The 26,812-nt window shown below is 42.3% G+C and overlaps 1 protein-coding gene across 15 annotated transcripts in view; it reads right to left on the reverse strand.

Annotated features, from left to right (window-relative positions):
• PICALM (phosphatidylinositol binding clathrin assembly protein) overlaps positions 1-26,812 on the reverse strand; it is a 63,930-nt gene that overhangs the window by 2,112 nt on the left and 35,006 nt on the right. The window contains exons 8-22 of one of the 15 annotated variants that reach the window (XM_083436420.1): positions 25,527-25,568; positions 24,783-24,868; positions 23,637-23,760; positions 22,773-22,909; positions 21,135-21,235; positions 17,800-17,946; positions 16,754-16,837; positions 14,484-14,591; positions 13,746-13,877; positions 13,616-13,646; positions 12,630-12,729; positions 9,987-10,010; positions 7,620-7,679; positions 6,366-6,470; positions 1,005-1,107 (exon numbers count right to left, since the gene is read on the reverse strand). In XM_083436420.1, coding sequence (XP_083292546.1) covers positions 1,015-1,107; positions 6,366-6,470; positions 7,620-7,679; positions 9,987-10,010; positions 12,630-12,729; positions 13,616-13,646; positions 13,746-13,877; positions 14,484-14,591; positions 16,754-16,837; positions 17,800-17,946; positions 21,135-21,235; positions 22,773-22,909; positions 23,637-23,760; positions 24,783-24,868; positions 25,527-25,568 — 1,374 coding nt within the window. In that variant the 3' untranslated portion in view covers positions 1,005-1,014. The remainder of the gene's footprint in view (positions 1-1,004; positions 1,108-6,365; positions 6,471-7,619; positions 7,680-9,986; positions 10,011-12,629; positions 12,730-13,615; positions 13,647-13,745; positions 13,878-14,483; positions 14,592-16,753; positions 16,838-17,799; positions 17,947-21,134; positions 21,236-22,772; positions 22,910-23,636; positions 23,761-24,782; positions 24,869-25,526; positions 25,569-26,812) is intronic. The other 14 variants (XM_083436427.1, XM_083436430.1, XM_083436428.1 and 11 more) reach the window with 14 other exon arrangements.

The following is a 26,812-nucleotide window of genomic DNA, read 5'->3' on the forward strand; positions in this document are numbered from 1 at the left end:
AAACAAAACAAAGGTGTTGACAAGAGGTGGGGGGGAAAAGGGAATGTACATTTTCTGGAGCATGAACATTCCAATAAATGGGAACGAATTATGCAATGACAGCCTGTCAATCCACTTGCCTTCTTCCCACAATGTGCTCAGTTGCAGGGCTAGTGAAGATTCTGTTCTGGAGAATGTGAGGTTCAGTTATTTCACATGGGGAAAGAGGGTTGGGGTGCATGAGAAGTCTAGCATTAAGGGCAGAGAACCTGTACCGCCCTCCAGATGCTGGTGGACCACCTCTAGGCTGGATTACTGCAACACATTATATGTAGGGCTGCCTCTGAAGACGGTTTGGAACCTTTAGCAGGTGCAGGTGGCCAGCTTACTCCCCAGGCAAGACGGTTTGAGCATTATTTACACCAATCTTGGTCCGACTGCACTGGCTGTCAATGAGTTTCCGGGCCCAATTCAAAGTGCTGCCTCTCCCCATATGAACCAACCTGGACCCTGCAACCATCATCTGAGGCCCTTCTTCATGTGCCTTATCCACGAGAGGTCTGGAGGGCGGCAACATGAGAACTGGCCTTTTCTGCAGTGGCTCCCTGTTTCTGAAATGCTCTCCCCAGGGAGGCTCACCGGACATCTTCATTACGTATCTTTAAGCACCAGGTGAAAATGTTTCTTGTCAACCCGGCCTTTTTAAAGGTGATTGTGGGAGGGGGGCTATGAGTTTTTGTTTTAATTATGCATTCTCATTTTGTATTTCTCTGTTGTGAACCGCCCTGGGATCTTTGGATGAAGGGTGGTATAATAATAATAATAATAATAATAATAATAATAATTTTCTTCTCTTGCATCCCACATTAGCAGCCGTGGTTTATAGCAGGTCACAGAATAACAACATGCAAATTTACAAAGCCCCAGACTGTGTCATTTTAATGTGAGGATGAATATTGCTAGGGACGTTAGCAAACCGAGGCATTATCCGAGCTTGCAGTGCCCCCAGAGTTAACATGCAATACCTAAATTGTCCTATAAGAAATCCTGGAGGGAGAGCTCTGCAAAAGGATCCTTCCCTGAAGCTCTGTGTGGACTCTGAGTGGATGGGCTGGATGCTGCAGACAGCTGGGAAAGAAGATGTCAGAGAAGGAAAGAGAAAAAGAAGGCCTCAATGACAGAAATATGAAGGCAGAAAATGTAGTGATGGAGAGGAGGGGCTTAAGAAAGGTAGTTAGGACTGAAGTGGGCTGGTTAAAAAGAAAAGGTCTGATTGCATGCTAAGTTGAAATCTGCCCCAATGGTATGACAGATGCAGACATTAGAAGGTTACCTATAGGCAAAGGTGAATTTCTGGCATGTGACTGGCAGAAATCACCAGCACTTTATCCAGAGGGGATGGCAATGGTCTCCAATAGTTACCAGTCCCAACTAGGCACAACAGAGTGTGTTTCTGAAAACAGCAGAAGCTAGACCTGAAGTTAGCTTTCAAAACAACCTATGACAACCAGGCCTCACTTAACATTTATTTACATTCCATGGATGGCCAATGTGCAGCATTAGGTGCCAAAAGCTGCATAAGCAGCAGAAAGAGGGCCGCATGTGTCTGGCTGTATATCCTTCTGTTCTCTTGAGAAACATACATATCTGTATTAACATTAACCATGAAAAATACCATACAAACACTTGTTCACTGTTAACTGCTGTGGTCTTACACTTTCTCTGGTACAGGGGGAAAGTAGGGCCTGAAGGACAGAAGTGGCTTGCAAGGGATGAGGTTGACAAACGTGGGCCAAACTAGACTTTCACAGCCAAGTAGTCCGTGCCTTGAACAGCAGCAATGCATTCTGCACGGGCACACTTTTTAAGAAAAGAAAACCTGATTTCCCGTAATAGTTACATGGCGTAATTGAGCGGGGAGGAGAAGCCTACTGTATGAAAGTGAAAATCCACTGGGCAGCCTGACGCATGCATGGAGCAGCCCTTTGTATCCAAGCCCAGGACTCTCTCTATTAAGAGCATAACATTAGACCATAAGAAGACCCTGCTGGTATCCTGGGCTCACAGTAGCCAACCAATGCCCATGGGAAGCCCACATACAGGACCAGAGTACAAAAGCACTCCAACTGGCAATTCCTAGCAACAGGTTCTCAGAGACGCATTACCTCCAACAGCGGAGGCAGAACACAATCATCATGGCTTGTAGCCACTGACAACTTGATCCTGCATAATTTTGCCTAATCCCCCTCTGAAGCCATCCAGAGTTGGTGGCCGTCTCTACTTCCTGTGGGAGCAAATGCCATAGCTCTACTATGCTCTGTGTATTTTTGTTTTGTTCTTCCGGAATGTTCTCTCCCCACGCCCAAACAATTCAGTTTCCTCAATTTGCTTGGATCAACACAGAACGGCAAACATCCACCAGAGGGAGAGTCAAATGCAGCTGACAGATGGGTACGGTCTTTCTGTTTTGTTAGTGCACATTCCTGCACAAAGTGCAAGGGACTGCCCCCCCCCCCGGTCACATTTATCGCCCGAATGATCTGCACAGCATCAATGTGTGCAATTGCTTAACCTATACATCCCATAGCCATTCACTGGCAGCATGCTTGTTTTATGCAAGATGTAGTTTATTTGTCACGTACAGTTATTTTAAGATACGGCCACTTCATGGCCATTGCTCAGACCTATTACCAAGCCCTCACTATCCAACTAGCCCCTTCCTAAATGTTTATGGCTGGTCTCCCAGCTGTGACCAAAGATGGCACATTGGAAAGGTCTTAATGATAGAAAAGGCAACTTCAGAGCTGTGGAGAAGATTTTCCAGTCCTTGGTGATGGCAATCCAATTGATTATTTCAAATAGAAACACACACCCACACCCTGATTGATTTGTGTTTTTTATATATAAAATCAAACACATCTACTAGCCTTCTTTGAGACTAGGGAACATTTTTTGGCTTCTCTTTGAAAGAATCAAATCGTTTCAGTCACTCCCAAGGAAGTTATTATAATCAAAATCCTTGAACAGTGATAAATTTTCTTCTCTGAATGTAAGAAGTCGCCTCCCCTTTTGTACAGAGAAAGAATAATCATGGGAACAATCAGGTGCAATTTTTCACACATGAAAAAGGCGAGATGCCGTCTCTGATGCAGTCCTGGTTCACCCAGCACTCTAAATGTTCCAAGTGGCGAGAAGCTATAGTAGCTGAAATATTTTAACAGTTGCTACAGCCACCTGTGAAGAAGCTCCTTCCAACCTTTGTGCCCCCTGCTCACCTCCAAGAGCACACCAAACAGGAGAGTTGACCTCCTTTTCCCTCTGTTGCTGCAACAGTTGTGGAGCAACAAGCTCTCTATGGAGAGCTGCTGCAGTTGGGAGCCGGTAGCTTGAGGATGGGGAAAATGGTGCTCCAGATGTTGGTGTACTACAGCTCCCATAATTCCTGGAGTCCAACATCTGGAGAGCCACATGCTCCTCATCTTTGCTGGCTGCTACAAGCCTCCTACCACACGGAAGCCAAATCAATGAACGCCTACATGAACTAGGGCTTGCCGTTTCTGAGTTTAAGGGACCATTGGCTAAACAAGGCAGAAACTAAATGTTGTTTTTTTTCCCTAGTAGGCGGTGTCTGGAGATGATTAAGTGGATATGGAAGAGGAAAGCGAAAATTATGTAGATGAATGAAGAGGAGGGAGGTTCCATGAATGGTCTCTTTCAGCTTCATGGCACTGATGGAAGTCAAGACTCATCCACTCAAGTTAGTTTTGCAACATGCTCAGTTCGTGTTATGTGGAAGGCACTCCCGCTGGTGCAGTTTTGCTAACAAAAGAGCTGCCAAGACCAACAGGTGACCAAAGGGGAGACGCTCTTTCAGAACCCTGAAGCAGGCGCTGGGTACACAATGCGTCTAGTGTGGAGGAACAGGGGGCAGAGCAAGAAGCCAAATACTGCCAGGGTTCAGAGCAGCAAACAGGCTCCCACAACGGGCCTTTGTTCCCTTTCCCAAGAAACGCTAATAAATCTGACATCAGCACAGTAAAGCAGAGTGTAAGGAGGAATGACAAACAGCTCCATCCAGCAGCAAACTCAGCAAGTGCCTCAATTAAAGGGTACATTTCCCAACATCTGGGGTTTCCAGAGGAAACCTATTTCCTCACCCATTATGTACATAGTTAAGATAAATCTAGACATTCACAAGAGATGCATAGTGGAAACTGCTGTAAGACATGTCATCACTTCTGAATATGTGCCAGGGAAGAACAGCAGGCGGCATAATGCTTCCACTGTCCGGAACGAAACTACCAAGCAGGATTTGACCCAGGTCCTCTCCCTGATATACTAGGATTTTTATGAGTGGGTCCTTTACATATCAAATGTTCCCCAACAATGCTAGTACCTACTTGCATTCTGAAGTGGTAAAGTCCCATCTTCAGGAAGGCTTCCTAATTTATGCATCCAGCTGAACAGCCAAATTCTCATTCCCTGCTTACTAAGGAACATAGAGCTCCTTCCCCAAAGCTATTTTAGACTTACAAGTGAAAGCCACTGCACCTTCCATTGCTTTAGGAAACTATTCAACAGACTCAAGGACACTGAAGGATTCAGCTTGTGACATCCCATCTCAATCTCAGGAATAAATCCCAAGAGTCAAACCTCACATTTTCTCACCAGGGAAGTACAGAAACCATGCCCTACAACCTAATATTTACTAAGAACTGGATGCATTCACGTGATACCTAGGTCAACATGAACAAATATACCTGTTTCTTTCAAAAGGGAAAAGAACTATAAACATCCAAATCAGGGAACAGTTTGGGCCTCAGGATATCAAACTTTCTTTCTTCCATCTCAATATATGTGCCACTACCTTTGGAGTTCTCGGCCAAGCACATCCCTTTAGTAACACACAATCTTTGTTCATTTTTACTGAACCAATAAGCTTTAGATTGCTGATCAACATATCATCAATAAATCACCAATGGGTGCAATCCACCAAACAGCCTTGATTCATTTGATGCAGGGTTACATCAGGGAATGTTCCATGGACAAACATCAATGAAGCAAAGTTTAGTGGCAGTGGCCAGCAGGCCTCTTCACTTGAAGTGCACCTGCTAACAGAGGGTGAGTTGTGTCAAATATTTGTCAGTCCAATGGCTGGCAGATCTGAAAGACCTACATTAACGTCCTAAGCTCAACTCCCAAGTATGCACAGCTAAAGAATAGCTTGTACCCACCACTCTAGATTGTCTCAAATTCTGAATATGTTACACAAGCAACAAAAGAGGAGCCACAGAGTACAGTGCAAATATAAGGGATGAAAATGGTGTGTGTGGGTGTGTGGGTGGGTGTGTAACAGAAAAAAAACCAAGTAGTAGTTTAAAAGTTACAGCAGGCAAGACTCTATGATTAAACCTCTTGATTTCCATACTAGAATAGAAAAGGGAGAACTGTATGTGCCACATCCTACTGGAACAAGCTTGGGTCCTTTTGAGGGCAAATTTAGGGCTGATTTCAAAGGCGAAAAGTTTCCTGCAACAAATGAACAAACATGACAATTGCACACACATCTCTTCTGCTGTGTACAAACGCAATGTGAACCCACAACTGGCCACTCCTTCCCAGAATGTGTACAAGCGGATAAACAACTGCATGCATGCCACCAATCAGTGCCTGCTACACTTGGCTAGCCTGTGGTTTTGTACAAAGTAGTACCATTAATGGAGGAAATTGCCACTCCTGAAGTGGCACCTAGAAAAGCTAAGTTTTATCTGCAGCCTTAATCAGACTTTCTTCCTATCACCTCTTCTCTCTTTAATAAAGATCTAGAACACCCCTGCTAAAAACAGTGCCACTCTGACACCTTAGCTTTGCTTTTCAACAGAAAACTGAACAGTACTATTTGCTGCCTACTCTTCTGATGCTGAACTCTGGCTCCTCTCAGTCCTGGTGAACATGGCCAGTGTTAGGAACCATGGGAGTTGTAGTCCAGAAACATGGGGGGGGGGGGACACGACACCACAATGTTTGCCACTGCTAACTATGAAGAACTGCTGCTCCCTCTTCCTTACCATCCTCTGTCTCTTAATACCTGAAAGCACTCTCTTCTAACGACAAGATGCCTTCTCAAACTTTCCTTCAGCGCCATCTCTTCCTGGACTATCCTCACCTTGCTTGCTAAGGGCCTTTTGGCACTGTTAGCTTTCCTCCATCCCATCTTCAGCATTCCTTCCTTGGGGCTGCAAGTTTCCCAGGCTGAGCAGGCTTAACGGTTGAAGCAAAAGTAATGCACCACCTGACAACATGACCAAATATACACACAATGCTCTTGTTGACTAGCTTGTGAGCTGCCAGAAGCATACGGCTTTGTAGGCCAGTTCCACACCCACCTGGGCTCCCGATACAGGACCAAAAGGATTTGGAGGTCTCATGACAGGTTGGCTGTATATTAAGGTTGGTTGCGTCATTACTGGTACTCCTCCCATTTGGGATGGCTAAAAATCCAGAACAGCAAAGAATTAATTTCATGCACAGCTCTTTAAAAGTGACCACCACCAGAAATTGCCTCCAACTGTACAGTTTAGTTAGTGGCACTGTAAAGGAAATAATTAATGGAAGATTTAAAAAAGCTTCCAGCAACCAAACATTGGGAACTTTTGGTCTGTGTTCCTATGCACCTTTCCACGCTTTTAGATAGGCTACTGCTTCACATTTCTACATTGAGCTGAAAACTTTGAAGAACATCTAGTGTGATATACCAAGCTCTTTCACTTTATTCATTCCTGTACCAGGCTAAGATGTTTTCATTTTTTAAAAAGCTAAGACAGCAGCTATTAAAATCAACAAATATCTTAAGACCAGCCATTAAAACATCAACAGGCAAATTTAAAATTTGCTCAGATAAAGTGTCTTAACCAAGGATCAGAAGACTGCAGAGGGGGCTGAATAGAAATTCATTTAGATTTCAAATGCTGGGTTGTTAAGGAGGCATTGATTTTCCACTTAGCCCTGAACACTTTAGAACTAATCTGCAGTTTAGCTTCCTGTTGCATTTAGCATAAGGCATGCCCAACATCTGAGGCTAATCTACAAGGGTGTCACCTTAAAAAGGAGTGCTTTCAAACTTCCTAAGTTTCAAACAAACTCCGTATCTTGCCTGGTAGGAGCCTCTTTATATCTGCCAGAGGATTCTACATATGTTCTAGGATGGATACTGTTCCCATGTGGTGTTGGCCAAACCTACTAGGCTTCACCATTGCTCTGTATGAACAGAATGCCCTTAGAACACACACTGTATGGCTGCACATTTGTGGGGCAGGGGGGGCTGTTTTTCAAGGAAGCTCATTTCACCCTTATAGTCTCAGTGAGAAATGCTAAGGCTTCCTGGAATTTATTTTTAAAGTAGTCACTGTGACAGAAGATAGGTGGAAGTAAAGAACATTAAGTATTGCATTTTTTTGTCTGGCAGAATGAAAAAGGTCAAAAAACAAACAAGTGGGGCTAAAATTAATCTGCCAGGTATGTGGCATCTTGTTCAACATGTGCGTTGCAAGCACACCCAGAAACCCAAAGGAAATGGAAAGAGCAAGCTACGATAAAAGCGCTCCTAAAAATACTTCAAATGAATATAAACATTTACTGACCATTCCATACCCCATCATTCCTGTTGGCGTTGTAGCAGGATAGGCCATGACGGGCGGTGCCTAATGAGAAAGAGACAACCTTAAGCGGCATGCAAATGGAAAAGGCTTCACAAACAGCAATGAAATGCTTTTGACTGTAAATATGAGCATCTCTGACAGCTGATCAATTGATATCTGACAGAGCCAGAAACTGGCCAGTGAGCATCATGGTAACATCCTTGCAGGTAAGCCATTAGAGTTTCTTTAGCTGAACATGGCTACAAATGTACAAGGTAACACACTATATAGCTGGTGCCCAATAAGTTGGGAGGGCATCACTTCAGGCCCAGGATTGCTTTACAGACAATGTGAACCTAGCATCCTGGATAATAATAATAATAATAATAATAATAATAATAATAATAATTAGATGCTTCCCCAAAACAAGAAGTCGAGTGCTGTCAAACAAAGCCTCACTTGATGGGCTTCATGCAACCAGTAGCTGAATAGTCAAGGAACACCCCAGGCTATAAGCATAAAGCAGACAGCTGCCTGTCTGAACAGGAGCTGTTCTGAGTTTTCTAAAAAGGGCCAGGTAAAAAGTTTGTTTCTGCTTACAGCATTTATAGGGAGTTTTTAAATTTGGCATGTTTCTTTTTTATGTAGGACTCGATGTTTGTTTGTTTTGGCATATCTTGTCAGCTGCCCCGGAGACTTATATGGAAGTATAAATAGTTCAAGAAGATATTTTACATCAATGCACAAGTTGAAATCCCATTTTAACAAAGATATCACAGCCAAAAAGACCTCCCAGCATCTGAAAGGGACAGACTGGGGTGTTCTTTCTGCCAGATATTGTGATGTTTGACAGTAGGAGGGTAACTTATGAAGCTTACCACCTCCTCCAAACCAGTGATACTTTAAAAAAAAAATCAAAAAAAAATCTGCTGTTCCATATGCAAGACAACTATTACAGGAACTGGGCGTCTTGCTTGAAGTAATTACTTTGAAACTCTGCTCAAGCCCTCTGGCTTTGACACTCTTGCATCATACAGCAGAAGTCCTAGAAAGTGGAGGAATCTCTAAAAAATATGGCAAAGCAGAAAAATATAGACGTGCACAAGCAATCCTGGAACTTTTCCTATACAAACCCTCTGAGCTTAGGGATAAATAGAACAGCATTGTTTTGTATCATGCCCTTAATCTGTAAGAACTGTTTCCGTAGGAGATTTAACTCTCCAGAAACAATATCCCTACTCTCTGGGGTAGGGATGGGAAGAAAAGAACCATACAGTGTTTCAAAAATGTTTACTCCTTTGAACTGTAATAGCCACTGGACAATGGAATCCAACTTGCTATTGGCTAACATGGTTAATGAAATGACCATGATTAATATTCATACAGCCATTAAGCAAAATATTATGCATTTGCATACATATGGCCATACATTTGCTAGGCTTTTAGGAGCTGAAGGCTGGCTTAGGATTTCCCCACAATGAAGAGAATACAGGGAAAGACCAACAGTAACATGGAAGGAGAAACCAATTGGGCTAAACTGGGATCACTATAGTTAAGAGCTAAAGAATTAAAGTCGCTTAAGATTTTGGATGTAAAACAACACAGTTGCAATATCCACGTGTAAAGCAGATGGGGTGAACCACACACACGGTAGCTGTAGAAAAGCGGGAGTGGGGGAACACCCCACAGTCAATGAATAAACTTACCTTAAAACATTTGGAAAGCAAACCCATTAGTTACTTCATTCTTTAGCTCTTATTGACACAAGAGAAATTAGGTTGACTTGTCATTTTAACCACTGTTACTTGTCCTTTTAGTGCTGAAGGGAGATGCCACCCATCTTTGAAGGATAATTCAAAAGTTTTAAGTCTTTCAGATACACAACCAAATGGGTGAGCATTTTCACTTGGTCTAGTATTTGGGGACGTATTGGTCTCTCCCTATTTGAAATCAAGTCTGCAGATAGTGAATTGTGAAGTCGAACAGAAGCCTGTGAAGTTTCATGCAGTTATTTCACACGCACAAATGCCTTTTTTGGTTTGATTTATCCACCAAATGCATTTTTAAAAAAGGCAATACAGACACACGCACCAGCTATCTCGCAGCAAATGGCAGAGTTTAAAGCAAGAAAAATCATCTTAGTATTTTTCCATGCCATCATTGGAGGAAAGAGGCCCACAGAACACCTTGAGATCTGGATAAGCTAGATAGAAGCTGCTCAAGGTTGTCGTCATGCCCAAAGATCTTAACTCAAGAGGGAAAAAAAGTGTGGAATAGCAGGATTATGAGATTCTGCTGTAGTGGTTAATATCAGCATGCCAGTTTTGATTGCAAAAAGAAAAAAAAAGGCTGCAGGTTTTGTTCACTTACGTATTGTGGAAAATGCATGCCATTCTGTTTTCCCCCGGAAGAACAATTACATAATGCAATAACACTGGATTAGAAATGAGTACTTACACAACAGAATATACACACAGAGCATTTTAGTCAAAAAGTGAGTTCAAACCCCTCCCCGAAATATAATTTTTGTAATCCAAAGCCACTTAAGCATCTGGTAAAAAGGACACAGACAAGGTTGACGAAGCCGCAACACGACCTCTGCATTTGTACATGTTTTTCACATGCTTTGTGTTGGCAAGTTTTCCATAAATACTGGAATCTACCGGTACCAATTAAAGGGAAAGCACTCACAAGGGAACCAGAACAGGACAAACAGAGTTAAGGCAGAGGATGAATGGAAGTGCGTTAGTCCTTCCTATTCTAACAACTCATGAAAACCATTTAGGAATCTCACAGCTTCAGGTGAGACTTATCAGACAGGAGCTGTGTCACAAGGCAGTTCAGCACAGCTCCTAAAAGGAAATTATTAAACATTTAGAAGCAACCATCTCCAGGAATGAAAAGTTAAGGCAGAACGAGATGCTATGTGGGACTGAATCAGATTTCCCTTACAGGGCTAGTGCATGGGCTGGAACATTTGCTGGAGAGGTTTGGAGGGAAGGACAGGGGACTCAAGCCGCCCCTCCTTTTACAAGTGTCTTTGTCCCAAGTAGCTTATAAAGGTTACAGCTAACATTGGGTGGGAAAGTGGCATTTGAAGGTCATTGTCAAATGACCATTATCTCAAAATACACAGGGCTGGAATGGTGCCCAGTTCAGTCACTAAGTTCCCATTTTAAAGCACAAAAATAGTAGCACTGGCAGGCCAGAATGTCTAGCAGTTAGCACGTGCTTAATTCAGAGCAGTGTAGATGGCCTTACGCATTTGATCCTGATTGTATTAGAGGCAAAAAGCTGTTCTCTGTAGCTTTTAACACTAGCCCTCCTTCCACAGTTATCCTCTCCTGTCACACATGCCTGCCCAGAGTTGTAGTATTTTATTACTTGAAAAGCCACATATATCTACTGGTAAATGATTATGAGCCACCACTTCCAAGCATGTTAAAAAAATACACCAGGCTAGCAACCGTCACCTATTATTATTTTCCTGCAGGCAAGTCAACAGCAAGAAGGCAACTGATCGAAGACATGAGGCATCTCTTTCCAATTTCTCTTAACAAGTTATATGACAATACAGGCAGCATCAGACATGAAGTTTTTGCTCCCTGCCTTGCTTTCAGTCACACCATATCTTTTTAGCACAATTCAAATCCTCCTTTGTGGCTATTGTGCCATCACATGGATCTGGAGAAGTCACAGCTTGGAACCTTTTAGAGCACTTTTGGGATGTGGAGGGCTCCTGCCCCCTACAAGTCCTTTATGACCTACTGAGACTACAATTGTTTCTCTTTTAAAAGATTGCTCAGGCTTCAAGGAACAATGCACCTCAAAATACAGAGTTTCTGGTGAAGGCTTAATATCCAACATAGGTCTCCTTTCACAGGGCTTATGATGAAATAAAACTTTAAATTATGATGCTTCCCTCATTAGAATGTACCTTTATTAAAAGTCAGCATGGTGCAGTGGATTGGGCATCGACTTGGCACAAGGAGACCTGGGTTCAAATCCAGTATCAACCAGAATCACTGGCTGACTTCGCACAAAACCAGTGCAACCTCTTTGTGAATAAAATGGTATAAGGCTATGGCTTGATTTAAATCATCTTTCCTGGCTTCCTAATACATGTTTCATAAAGCTGTGAACAAGTGCTGGGGCTGAGCATTCCTTCTTCACTCGTCCCCTTGTGATGGCTCCAAAGCTTCATTCCTTGCTTGTACTAAGCCAGACTTCCCCATTTCACCTGAGCTATTTCGTGGCTTCATATGAACCAGGGGTGGGGAACCTCAGGCCCAGAGGCCAAATGTGGCCATGTCCCTCAAATGTGGTCCTGCTCTGCAGGTGATTCCACATGGCTGCAATGTATCCTTCAACTAGGAGAATGATTCTTGTCTGCATGCATGTGTAGAAACCTCTGGTGTTTACACAGGCTAGATTCCAGTTATGGTACTAACGGAATAGTAATATGTGTTGCTCCGCCTACTTTTGCCTCTGGCTCCACCTACCACTGACATGCAGGCCCTTGAAAGTTGCCCATCAGGGAATGTTGCCTCCGTCCCATCCCTGATATAATCAATGCTTAAAATTCATCTCAACCCCTTTTGTGTATGCTTATATTGAAGTATCATAGTGAAATTGTGAGACAAATGGATTAAAACTTCAACCTGTTTGAAGTATGGCAGTCCAGGTTAGATACACATTTTTCTGTGCAATCGTCACGAGGCTGTTAATGCCACGAGACCTCTACATCACTCAAGGATACTATATCAGCACAGTATGTTTGAGTACCCAGGTTGCCAACCTTAAAACACAAGCCTGACTCCACTGGGATGACTCTAGCTAATAAATATCCAATTAAACATCACCTAAATGAAACGTGTCAAGTTGTTTTAGGCTCCCACGATAAGTTCTAAGATTCTCTGTCTCTCCTGACAAAATTCCTATAGCACTCCTACACTTTCACAGCATATTTTGAGCTGCTGGAATTCTTTCAATATGCCTACAGCAACTGCTTACCATTGTTGGAGTGTTCCATGCTGTTGTTGGTGCAACTTTGGGTTGCCAGTTGGAGCCTCCAGTTAGTTTCTTTTCTCCTGGCTGTGTCCAGTTCACATCACTTAGAAAAGAAAAGGGGGAAAAGATTTTAAATCCAGGGGATGGAGGGGAATCTAGCTGCCTTTCTTGCAGACATGTTTAAAAATAAACTAAGTTTAAACAAGGCAAGGTTAGAGCAATATTTCTTATCCTGAAACTATGTACCTCAACATCTCCCTGTTCAAGCCTCCAAAAATAGATAAAAAGTTTTTAGATAAAAATGAAGGCAAAGAGCCAGTGTGGTGTAGTGGTTAAGAGCGGTAGTCACGTAATCTGGGGAACCAGCTTCGCGTCTCCGCTCCTCCACATGCAGCTGCTGGGTGACCCTGGGCCAGTCACACTTCTCTGAAGTCTCTCAGCCCCACTCACCTCACAGAGTGTTTGTTGTGGGGGAGGAAGGGAAAGGAGATTGTTAGCCGCTTTGAGACTCCTGAAGGGGAGTGAAAGGCGGGATATCAAATCCAAACTCTTCTTATCCATTAATGCACACTACTCTAGAGACACCAGCACACAATTGGCTCAAGCCTTACATAAATAGGCCAAAGGGACCAAATGTAAGGCAAACATGCAGAAAGAAGCAAGAAAGCAGGCAAAGAGAGTGTACAGTCCCTGGATAATAAGACTTGGGTACCTAGAAGTCTGTAATCTTGAGGTGAACTGATTTATTGCAAGATTAACTGTTCATATACAGCTTCCCTAATTCAGAGTTCTCCTGCTCCCACCCCCTCAAAGACATTCGCTATCCTACTCAGAAATGGGAAACCTGGGAGGGGGAAGGGGCAGTGTTACACCCTCCCTGCCAGGTTCATCTCAAGAACCTTAGTCTGCATTTGCTGTACAAAATTGCTGCAAAGATGTGCTTAATGGGTTAAAACACCTGCATATTGCTGCAATGAGGAAATACTCACTTTTTAGTTGTTCCATTTCCAATGCCCAGATCTGTTACAAAACAAGAAATAAACAATTGGAAGCTGCCCATTCATTTATTTCAATTATCCAAAGAGTTGGTACTGTAAACTTTACATAAAATCTACTTACTGCCCACAAGATTGGCTAAAGATGAATCCAGATCATCCAACACTAACTTGTTAGGTGGACCTTTTGAAGTTGGAAGACTCTGGTTTTGAGAGGCCACTGTCGGTTTTAGGAGTCCACCTAATTCATCAAACCCTTTAAGAAAAGCCAAGTAGTATTAAAGGCAATGGAATGCATGTCAATGTAGCATGAGGCATCTTAAAATCAGTATTTTTAAAGTCTAAATGGTATAAAGCTGCAATTATTGTTGTTACTGTTATTTTGCAGTGGAGAAATGGAAAATTCATACATTCAGCACCCAAGATCCAAAAAGAAATGGTAAGAGCACTGGCAGCAGCAGGAAAACATTGATTGATTGATTGATTGATTGATTGATTGCATTCATATGCTGTCTTTCTGCCGCAGAAGTCAAGGCAAAGTTGGTGGCTTTCAGGGCCCTGGCCTAGTCTTCCTTGCTGTTTCAGTAAAATGTCTCAAGCAACAATACAGGTTTATTGTAGCGTAAGCTTTTGTGGATGAGAAACTACTTTATCAGATTTCTGAAAAGGTTGAGGCATCACAGGAAGTTGTCCATGAAAGCTTAATCCCAAACAAATGCATTAACCCGTTTTATCAAGCCAAAAGATCCAAACAGCTTTTTAAAGGCTGGCACCAAATATTCTATCACCCAGTGTGATTTTTGTGCATCTTTGAGCAGTATTTTAAAAAGGGTACTTTAAAAAGAAAGAAAGGAAGACCTACCACCAGAATCCACAGGTACATTTGAAGTTTTGTTGCCAAACACAGACTCAAAGTCAACATTAAGGCCTGCTGAGGGCTGCGATGGAGCAACAGGAGACTGGGTGAACCCTACAAACAAGACATTTAAAAAGAGCTTATTTATATGCAGTATGTGAACTCTCAACTTGCATGTAAGTAGCAGCTCTATAGCCATAAAAGGATTATGGGCATTCAGACATTGAAAAGGAGCCTGCAAAGAAAACTTTCCTTGCAGAACTGCATGTTACTGCAACTTGAGAGGAATAACCCATGAGGCAAGAACTGATGGACTCAAGTTTGCATGTTGCATATAGGCAAGGAGCAACAACACCCCCCCCCCAAAGGCACTGGAGTAGGCTTCACAGCAAGAGTTCTGCAGTACTAGTAAGCCTTTCCAGTTTCAGCCCTTTAAGGCAGAATTTTTCAAAACAAGATGGCCTGGTGCAGTTATTCCATTTTGTCACTGCTATACTATCTGAGAGCAGATTTATTTTGAAGCGATAATAGACTCCTAGTTTCCTATTTCAGTTCACTACTTGCAAAATAGCCACCTCTGGGATTGAGTTGTATTCAAAATCACTCACTGGTGCTCCCAACTCTTCCCACCCTATCCCCCCCCCCCCCACTCCCCATTTTCAGACATTTTCCCAGGCACATAAATTGCTACATCCCAAACATATCAATGGGACTTAGGACCTACATATCACCTACTTTAATCCTGAGGATTCTGAATAAAATGCCCATAAGCACAGTCAGGCACGTGTTTTAAAATTCATTTCCACCTGGCACCAATTTGACCTATTTTGCTTTTTAGAGACTTGAGAACTTCTTGCTAAAATGGATAGGTTTTTTTTAAAAAACCCTCATGTAGTTGCAGTATTACATGAATGCTTATGGCTACTTCAGCACTGAAAGCAACTCGGTAGTTTAACATGTAGCAGCTACCAGTTTCTTTAGGCAGAATGCTAAAGCTGCATATAGCACCAGGCTTCCTCATTTTATTACGACACACTATACTGCTAAAATCCTATACAGACTGTCTGCTCCAGAAGGCTCCCCTAATCAGATCAGTACCATGCAACAGAAGAAATGGGAAACATAAAGGTGGACTAAGGTGGCAAGGGATTGAAATACAAATTTATTATATAAACATATGGTCCTTTTAACATCTTGTATACTGTAAGCAACTCTGGTTGCTCCCCCAGCCTAGTTTATAAAGCTGTAGATAGCACAGAAGAGAGACACTAAAGTCATTACAGGATGCAGCATTTTTCCCTACAAAGGAAAACTGAAGACAGTTTAGAAGAAACAACACGGGCACAATAGAATTTAATAGTGATGAACAGTATTGACCAGCAGAACACTGGAACTTAGGCACTGACTATAGCATGAGAGGCAGCCAGTGAAATTTCAGCAGATTCAGGATAAAAGGCAAAACGCAACAGAATTTGTTATAACAAGATGCATCAGTTCTCATTACTGGCTATCGATAATCAAGACAGAAATGGATCAAACTTCAATGAGGAACAAGGGGTGGTCATCACTACTATGCTCTTGCTTGTGAGCATCCCAAGATGGACTTGATGGACATTTGATCTGATCCAAATGGTCCTTAAGTTCTCAAGACTGGAACATGTATTACACCAGCACTGTGATGGCTAAATCAAAAACAGCACTGGGCACTGTTCCACAAGGGAACTTGTTGCACTAAGTACAGTTGGCCCATTTCAGAGAGAGCAGTGCATGCTTGCAAGGACAAGGACACACACACACACACACACACACACACCACTTAATGAGAAGACCAATGTGCCTGTTTCATGGGATCAATGTTTGCAAAGTTCTTATAATTAAAGCTAAAACATTTCCAGGATAAAAGAAAATAAAGACAGTGGCTTTCAGTTATAATGTCATGCTGGGTGCTTTAGAAGTGCACCCGCCAAATCGCTGTCAATTGCCACTCATTTCAATCTGTGATTTTCTATGAACAAAAAGTGATACAGTGAAAAAACTGATTAAAGCAGTCTTTAGATTTGCAACCTTTTCAGCAAGGACAGGCTAAGATATTTTTAAAAACAAGCTGGACCCATTTTGATGCAACAGTTTTGGAATTATTTTTAAGTGTTGATCAGCTGATGAAAAGCATACAACTCTCCAGCTTGCTTACAAACTGAAATGGGCATGTCTGCATAATTTTACCCAAGTTTACATAACTAAACCAAGTTCCTGGGCTTCAAAAGCCTTTTACCTACCTCCAAATAGGCCAGCTACAGTTGAGGGCTCACTGCGGAAATGGGAAGCGTTAGGAGGATAAGCTTGAGGACCACAAAAAGAATCTGATAAAGGCATAGGAAGCAGAAGAGCAAAGAAGGAACAGTTACAGAGAGAAAGGAACAGGACACTCTTATCTGCTTAACCAATTATTTGGACACTAAGTTAAGACAACAACTACGTGACCTATAACACACACACAAGCAATCTAGCAACAACTTCTAAAAAAAGGGAGGTTTTACACTATCTAAAGACAGGGGGGAAACATCATCAAATGCCATGTTTTACACCTCTGAAAACAAGCAAGTGTAAAACCCTCAAGGCATTTATATTATACCTGAAGTAAAGTGACAGAGCTGAAAAGTGGATGCATATTTGGTTTCCACAAAGGGGTTTGATTCAGTAAATGGATTGAAGCGATCTAGAGAACCACAAAAGAGTTAAAACGAAAGTCATACGATGACATGGTAATCTTAGAATTTACGCTTCTGGAGGTCAAATTGTGCCACATCTAGCTTGGAATGGAAACTCCATGCGGCCAAGGGCGCATAGCTGGACATAAATATTACCCCATGGACTGCATACTGCACACAGTAAGTAGGGCAACTCTATATGTGGCTCATTTAGATGAGCAACACGGTAGTTGATATGCCTGTAGCAAAGGCTTGCCTGCTTTTAGGGGGGAACTGCCCCCAATTCAGTAACCTCTGGGTGTTGTTTTAGTTGCTGTTGTGTTGTTTTAGTTGCTGTTTTACAAATATAAGATAAAACAATAAGGCTGGGAAGGAATATAAAGTCTCCTCTCTCTGCCCTCAATCCCTAAGTAGTTGCCCATCTGAATTTACACAGCTACCACTGCACTACATTCTGTAGGTCATGTATTTACAACTGGGAAGGGAACTCAAACTGTCATTAGGTAATAGCTCATTCGTTTTATCTTTCTTTTCTCTCTTTTGAAAATCCTAAGTTTGCCCAGAATAGTCTGATAGTCAAGAGAAAGGGAAAAGCCAGTCAGATGGTACATTACCAACGAACATCTCATGAGTTGGTGTCCTAGAAGTGAAAGTGGGTAGTACGTCAGAAGAGACAGAGAGGTGATCGCTAGATTTTGTGAGGAAAGGATTTAGGCTTGGAACGGCATCATCAACAGCGTCAGCAGTAGAAGTGAAAGGATCTGTGCAGTCCAAGCAGAGCAAGAAGGAGAAGAAGAGGAATAGGGGTGGGGGACCAGGTTAGCTGTGCATTAGTCAGGAACAGCATAAGCAGTTCTGCAAGTCAGTTTTGCTTTAAGATTATCAGTTTGCATTCCCCCCCGACACCTACATAAATGGCTTATTGGCAAGAGGTAACAGGCATTCTCTAAGTTATCTTGATTCAGGTATTTCCTGAAAAGGACACTGTCTTAATACTCTGGTCTCTGGAAGTCAGAATCCACCTACAACATACTGCGCAACACCTTTGATATAGAAGAATTCCTTCAGCGCAGCACCTCTATCTGGGATCATCCACCCCCAGCCCCTGGGCTTTCCCCAAGACTTGCCATGAGCCCTCACTATGCCCATACAATTTCCTTTCTTAAATGCCTTTTTATCTCTCAAGTTCTAAAAAAAACCTTGCTGTTTTGACTTCTGGGCTCAGTTCACACACCATGGTAAACCATAGTTAACAGCTATGCACAGATCACTCCGATTTCACACACACCCCCTCGCAGAAGCAACAAACCATGATCCCTGTCTCAACCAACTGGGGATTGTGGCTTGTTTCACTTAAACAAAACACAACTGCTAAGTCAAGAACAAACCTTGATTTAACATTGGGGTTTGTAGCAAAGCAAGCCACCATCTCTGGTATGGAAGCAACACTAAGGGGTCATGGTTTGCTGCTCCTGCATGCACTGGGGGAGGAGCAAAGCAGAAGCCACCTGCCCATTCATGGTAAACTATTAACTATGGTTTAACATGGTGTGATAAAGCTGCTAGAGAATTAATATTTAGGCTAAAGTCATACAGCCCTCACTCAGTTCAAAACACAATGTGATGGCACAGGCTGCGGCCTACACTATGAGAAGGAGGAGAGTAACTCAGCTAACCCAACCTCTTTTTTGGTCTTCACTGCTATTACTAAGCGGATGTTTTTTTATCCCTGATTGCCTCTGGAACAGCATTTAGTGGCCCAACCAGCTCTCTTTACTAGATAGGATGGTGAGGAAATTAGGTGTGGGATGAACAAGACTGCAGACAAAACAAGACATCAGACAAAAAAAAAATGTAGTTTGTACTAAAGGTTTTCTGTAAAGTAGTAATTTAGAGAGTTTTTTTCTAATCAGTCAACCAGAAGACCAAATAAACATATAAGCAAATGCATCCAGCTAAACCTTGTCTAAACTATTTCCCTGTTCAGTGTTTATCAGTAAAGCTGTTTCCAGCCCGCTCTGTTCAGTTTCAGGAGTCTTACCGCAGCCCTCTCCATTTTGTCTTATTTCTGACTGAAGCCTTAAATTTGCCAAGCGTGCTCCAACTCTAACCAACCAAAACCCACTCAAACTCGCTTCCACTCTCCTTCAAACTCTTGGCCAATCATAAGGGCAGTAGAGTTTTGTTTAAATTTCTGTTTCCCATAATTTGTTATGTTTATTTTCTCCCTCACACTTCTGTTTCCTGGGCTGTACTTTAACTTCCAGGTCAGAACCACCTCTCAAAACCATTTTCTGATACCCCCAAAACAAGATGTAATACAGCTGAGAAGTTTACTTCCTGCACAATGGTAATGAAAAACAAATTGCCAATCACAGCTATAGGACAGGGGTGCGAAACCTCAGGCCTGGAGGACAAATGTAGCGCTCTGGGTGTCTCTCCTCAATCCTCAGGACTCTGTCCATGCTGTGCCACCCCACCACGCCTCTGCTGCACCCTCCTCAAATACTTTTGCCTGGCTGAAAGTGGTCATGAACTGTGATGATGTTTGCTGAGATGAAGAGATGTGTGCATACACAAAGAAACCTCTTTGTGGCTATTGCAGCTGACTGCACAATGGCAAGAGCCACATTTGTCGGCCCACCCACTGCTGCTTCTGGCCCCGCGAAGGTTGTCCATGACAGAATACGGCCCTTGGGCTCAACAGATTTCCCACTCCTGCTGTACGGATTACATTTAAGTAGAACTTATTTATCAAGTGAAGAAAAAAAAAGGGGGGGGAGAGAAGCCTGAACATGGTCTACCATCTTCTGAAAGAAAAACCCTGAAAAGCAGGTTTACATCCTTCATACAGAAAATTCTACCCATTTCTAAATAATTCTAGTTAACATTTTCAGCAAGGATTTGTCCACAAAAACAGAATATGCTGATTCTACTTCAGCAACCACAAGCATGAACGAAGCTACCAGAAAAACATGTCTACCATCTTGCCTGGCCCTCCACTATCCCACAAAATATTTTGCGGCCAGAGAAAAAGAGTGCAAAGCTGTCAAAGCTATGAACAAGAAAGGACAAGGATTAAAGGCAACTTGGCCAAATTACTACATATACTTCCGGGGGGTGGGGCAGAGGACATGATAGAAGGTGCATTGCTGCAAGAAGGCTCGTTTGAGGGAATGAAGCCCCAACATGAGCAACTTTGACTAGTACACAGATGCCTTGACCATGGCTTTAACTTTGGAAAGGCAGCATACAAATAAAATGATAGATATTACATGGGGTGTGTGTGTGTGTTGAGGTATTACCCAACATATTAAATACATCTGAATGGCTTAAGCAACTGAGAAGTTCAACACGGTAGGTCACATCTTATGCACGTCTGACTTGTGTGATTTTAGCCATACACACATGAAGGCAGGCTTGTTGAAACTGTGCAAGTTAAATCCAAGGAAGGTGGAGAGCTCTTTTGTGTCAGGGGTGGCCCAGCATGTAAGGAGCTTCTAAGCTGTCTGCCTTTGGAGACAAGGCCTGTGCAATGCACCAGCTCTGGGATGTTCACATAAGATTTTACAGGAAATCAGATGGCCCTGCAAGCATTTCAAATTAGTGTTTGCAGAGCAAAGGCGAATCATTCTGAGACTCTGGACTTTGCTCCATAGTCCAGACTTACCTGAAATCAAGCCTCACAATAAATCACAATGACTAGAAAGATACAGCTATGATTGGGGCTAAACAGGAAACGAAGTTAAGCTATGCGCTATGATACACCATGTTTTGTTTCCAATCCTTCAAAATACGGTGTGAAGAATTATCTGTCCCAGACATTTTAAAAAAAATCTTTTTACCTAATTTAACAAGGCAGGAAAGCTTAAGAGTCTATGAAATATTACTGATGGTTATGAGTGACTATGAAGTAACCAAAACTGGGATTTAACTGTGAGTTTCTTACCTCCCCAGGTCCCTCCTACTTGTGGCGCAGAGGATATAGGATGCACAGACGGATGAAAGGTTGGCTGCAAATCAAGGAGGTCATTTGGCAGCTTTGATGTACTATGGAAACAGATGAGGGCAACTATCAAAGACTTGAGCAACATTGCCTTTCTTTCATAAAACTTAGCAAAGCTATTCAAACTATCATAGTGTTTTCCTAAATGGAATGTGTGTGCATGCATGAAATGTGGCAGAATTTAGCTCACTGGATATCCAAGGCCAGGATCAAAAGGAGGCATCAACATGCCCAGAGGGATTGACTTTTCCCTTTTGGAACCGCAGCCACCCCCATCTCTTTCCAGTATCAAAGGCAGCCTGCTGTAAGGTATTATTTGGAAGGAGGGAGGCATACCATTGGAGTGACAAAAGCACAATGACTCCCTGGGCTCATCAAATTAGTTGTGTGGTTCTTCACATGCTAGCACAGGTTTATTGCTCCTACTAGTTGCATTGAATATATAGCACAAGTGGGAGATTCACACAGATACTTAGGAGGTTTCATTTGCCAATAATTCTTCTGTTTTTAAAGGCTATGCTGCAAGTTTTGCAGTTTGCAGAAATGCAGATGTAATGAAGCATTCATTTGGTTGGGCTAAACTCATGTTTATTTTTGCTGCTTACATTCAAAGCAACAGTGCACACAGTCATTTCGTGAGGTCCCACCACGCAAACCATTCTGGGTATCAGACTGCATCAACAGTACACTGACTGTTGTACTGTTCTTCTCCAGCACTTCTATAACAAAGCGGTGCTCACAGGTCAAGTCCACAATTGCTGGTGATGGTATCCATGTGGCACCAGAACACACAATACTTTTCACTGCAATCAATTTCATACTAAAACTCCAGTTTTACATCTTTTTGAGAGGCTTTATGGAGTTTGGAGCAGTGCTACTCAAAGTGGTGGTCCATGGACTGGTGCCAGTCCATGACCCATCAGCTGCCAATCCCCAGTGACCACCACAGCCCAGGTTAGATGGGAAGCTAAAGGGACCAAATATGGTACCAGTCCCTGGCAAATTGGAGGTGGTCCACCACATCAGATAGCTTGAGAAGCACTGATCTAGAGAATACGTGTGTGTTTGCACAATGGAGCGTCTCATACTTTTGTAGATCATCAATGCTGGATCAGCAGTGTGCACTGAATATTGTTAACCCCTGCCCATAATCTGTTTAATACAAAAACAAAAAATCCAAAACTCTAAGCATCTTTAATTGCATAGGACAGTTTATACTGACAGGCCCAGCTACTGAATGCAGATTGTGACACTGCTAAAAAGATGTAGCTCTGGACCACTGGAAAAAACCATACAAATTACAGCACATTTCTACTCTTTCCTGGTAAGGCAAGAGTGTCCTGAGCAGTTGCATACTTAAGAATTCAAGCATCACTGCCTTTCTTATACATTTAACCAGGATGTTTGGCTTATTCTCCCTTGGCACTAGATAAACGAACCTTACAGTTAGTTTATGTCAAAGCCAAATAGCTACACAATAAATAAAATCTACAGAACAGTCTCATTTTAAGGATGTACTTTGGCTAGAAGCATCCCCCCCCCCCCAATTATGAGCAGTTCTGACATACATCAAGGGCATACCTGTTTGAAGAACTAGGTGTGGAAAAAATGTCAATGGTTGGTGTAGTCATTATGCTTCCTGCTGCATTAGACACAGGAGAGGAGGCTGTTGTTAAGGAGTTATGAGGTTTCTTTGCAAGTTCTTTTAGACGTTGTTCCTGATGGGAAATAAAGACAATTTTTAAAAACAACGGGTTTTTTTGCTTAGGCAGTTGATAAAGTTAAGCAGAACAAAGCCCTCAAATAGCTCTATTAAGACCTCTAAAAGGGGGCAGGCAAACTACAAATGAGCAACAGTGTACATTGTTGTGGTTTTACATTTTCTTATAAATGGTTCTCTGTGTGACCCAGTAGTCCACTACCACAAAAAATTCAGGCTAAAGGCTTTGAAAATAATAATTCTATATTCTACTTCTAATTTCATCCTCATATATATATATATATATATATATATATATATATATATATATATCTCCCAACTTTAACAGACAGAAAGCTTGTTCCAACCACCCAAGTATTCATAGGCAGCTTTTAAATGAATGTGAACAAGCCATCCTTGTCAACTGTGATCCACTGTCTTATATACACAGCCTGCTTTTTCGTCTTTGAACACTGTATATACTAAGGGTGGGAAATCTTTTTCCATACAGTGGTGAGTGTGGTCAGACATACAGCTCCCTCTATCCAGGCAAGCAAGGGGTATTATCATAATTCAAAAGCACAAGCAATAGGGGAGGATGCAGAGCAAGGCAAGTGAAGGGTGTGACCTGGAGGGGATGGCAGAGTTCAGAGCTAGACAGAGAGCTTTGAGGTCCCTCATACTTGCTGTGCAACCATTAGGCAGCCTATATACCACACTCAGTACAAAGGAAAAATCATGCCCACCTTTAAAGCTTTTAAACGTGCCTGCTCTTCCTCTAGTGCGGCTTGTTTTTCCCTTTCATCTACTTTGGTGAGCGACAGGCCGGTGCTTGCGAGGGAAGAGACTGCATTGGAAAGAGTGGTAGCCCTAGGAAAAGTTGACAGAAGGAAACCTGGCAGTTATACAGACGACACAACAGAGAAAGATGCTCAACAGAGCTCCGCTTTGTTTTTTCCCAACCTATAAACATACAAGACTCTTTTTTCTTTTGTAGACTTAACCCTGGGAAGCAGATTTTGCCTGTGTTTCTGTACAGATTGTACATATTTGACGGGAGGGCAATTTGATGGAAACACTTGAAGTCAGCCATGCTCCGTCTATTTCAGGATTCAGTTTATTCACAATGGAATGCGCCCCACTTGGCCTGATTGTACAAACAACGTCAAAGCAGCACACAATCTCTAGGACTTCCGAGAGATAAAATGACATAGCGCTGTTAGACACCACTTCGGTCTAGCCTAGATCACATGCATTTTCCTTACTGGTCCTGAAGTCTAGAAGCTATATCAGTTCATTTCAAAGTGTGTGACCAATGCTATATTGGTGACAAAGGCAAGAGAAAGCTGCTGCCACAACCTTCTGCACTGCTGTTGTGGTTGGTTTGCAGAGATAAGCAGGTCGAGTTTTTCTAGCAGTTGTGGGCTGCATCAAGCCAAGTCATGCAGCATATCCTGCCTTGCCTTCCAGTGAGCTCAAGGTGGCATGCATGGTTCCCCCTCCCTCTTCTTATGCTAGCAACCCAGTGAGGCAGGTTAGGCTGAAAGACTGACTGGTCAAGGTCACCCAGGGCTGAATCTTGGGTCTCCCAGGTCCCAGCTTGAAACTCGAACCATTACACTTTAGATTTGCTGAAATCAACTGGTGTTAATTACATCACCTATTACATTTATATTTGGTGTTTGGGAAAACGTAAATGGCCACGTAGGAAATGTTCAAATTTGGAAATAACAGAGGGTGTTGTGTTACCATGACTGCACCCAGATAAGAACACCTGAACAAGTAACATTCTTTCGATTTTTACAAATAAGGACACATGTGAAGCATATTTGAGGAATCTTCAAGCATTGCCCAACATATGGTGCCAACTACAAGGAGAATTTAAAACATGCCTGCTTGCAGCAGTAGAGTCTTTGATTTTCTTTCCTTCTAAGGAGGCTAAGTGCTGTTCCAATGCATCAAGAAGGCTGCTTGGTGCCTACAAAAGAAAATCAGTAGCCTTTGAGAAATTAAAGGCAAAAAATGTCAGGTCCTCCAGTCGCAAAGAATTCAACAATAAGCAGGTAAATACAGGCAGCAGCTCTTAACAGCACCATCACCAAAATTTTATTTAAAATGCTGCATGGTACATGTGGCCCTAGATTGCTCATTTTAAAAAAAACAACCATCCATGCATTGAAGAGAAATACAAAAGGACAGCACAAGGAAAAAATGGCACATTCATGAATGAGTAGTCTCTTTATGTTCCAAGGGTAAAACTTGAAAGCAGCTACTAAGCCACATAAACATGTTAATGCACTATTAATCTTTGCCAACCTGAATTAGTATTTTGGGTGCAAATGCTTATATAGACAGCTGCACCTCTATTACAGAATTTAAACTGATTTAAAATTTAGCAACCTACTGCTTCAAAGTATAGTAGTTTAGCAAGGATCATTAGCTTTGAAACAGAGCAACTGAGTAATGTTCTGAAGTCTGACGATGGAACCAACAACAGATTCAAACCCCATTTTTTTTAAAAACCCTCCAATTTAAGAACATGGTAACAACCAATTAAAGCATTAGTGATTACACCAAGGTCTTCTGATTATGAAAGGCCAAACGGACATGCATAACAAATGCATAAAATCATCTACCTGAGAAAGATCTGGTATGTCTCCTCTGTCTATCCCCACTTGCTGTAACAACAAATAGATTTAATAAGATATAGGCCTTAACCATGTTTGGCTAAAGACAGGATGAAGAAAGCACAATGAAGGTAACATGAAAGGAAAAAAAGGCTGTTCTACACACTATGAAGGATCGTATCACTCAAGAAAAAAACCTGTAAAGAAAAATATAAACTTGCTTACTTTAGTGTGTCAACGGTATATATCAATAACACCCAAAGCAGCCAAGGTCATTTTTAATGATGTTGTCAAAAACACGTGCATAGAGATTTTACCAGCTCTGCAGTCCTTCACTTTTTGTGTCATATGATATAGAAGGGGATGAAGAGCCTCTTTTCTGAAGAATAAGTGATCAAAATCTAGGAATGGCCTTTTGTTTACAATACAGTTTATTTCAGCAATGGAATAAGCAAAGTTAATGCTAATAAAACAGGTTTCCTCTTGGACTCCTGACGGCTTGGAACTACAATCCTAGTCAAATTGCAAGCTTGTGCACATCCCTTTGCTGCTGCCATCAAGACTGCCCCTTTACATTAAGAGCAACCTACAAAGAACTGCAGAAGGAAACAGGGAGCAGGGCAGAGAACTTATGAGAACCTTTGCCACTCATTCTTTCCCCAATGCAATGAGCTGAATGTGTGTGTCGGAGGGTGCATGTGAGACTGAGCTCAGAACAAACATTCTCTGTGACCCAACTCACCACGCACTGCACCTTAGTTGCAGAAATAGACTGGGGCTTCTTCTACAGCTGTGGCAATGGGAGGCAGGAGGGCCCAGGAAAAAAAAGCAAGTGGAAAGGTCATGTTATCCCCATCTGCAGTGTTATTACGGGGAAGGGGAGAGAGCTCCGAGCTCAATTTCTTGTCCCAGATGATGTGAGGATGCATACACAACACTTGCCAGCAAATGCTTTTGAGGTTTTTTTAGGGGGTGGGGAGAGCTGGATATCACAATAGATATAGTCCAGGAATGACTAGCCTTCTCTGGTCTGAGGGCAGCATTTATTGTTGGCAACCCTCTAAAGGGCTGCATGCCAGCAGTGGGCACAGCCAAAACAAAAAGGGGGAATAGCTAAAGTTTCATCCTTTTGCATGTCACCACTGCTAGTAGGTCAAAGCACTGCAGAAACAGGAAGGAGCATTCCCTCGTTTCTAGAGTGCTTTAACATGCTAACAGTGTAGGCACAGGAGGAGAAAAGTTACCACCAAATATGCTGTGGGCTAGCATTTCAATATGCTTTGTGGGCTTGAGGT

This window comes from Podarcis tiliguerta (assembly GCF_965153285.1).
Source record: "Podarcis tiliguerta genome assembly, chromosome: 4".
NCBI lineage: Eukaryota > Metazoa > Chordata > Lepidosauria > Squamata > Lacertidae > Podarcis > Podarcis tiliguerta.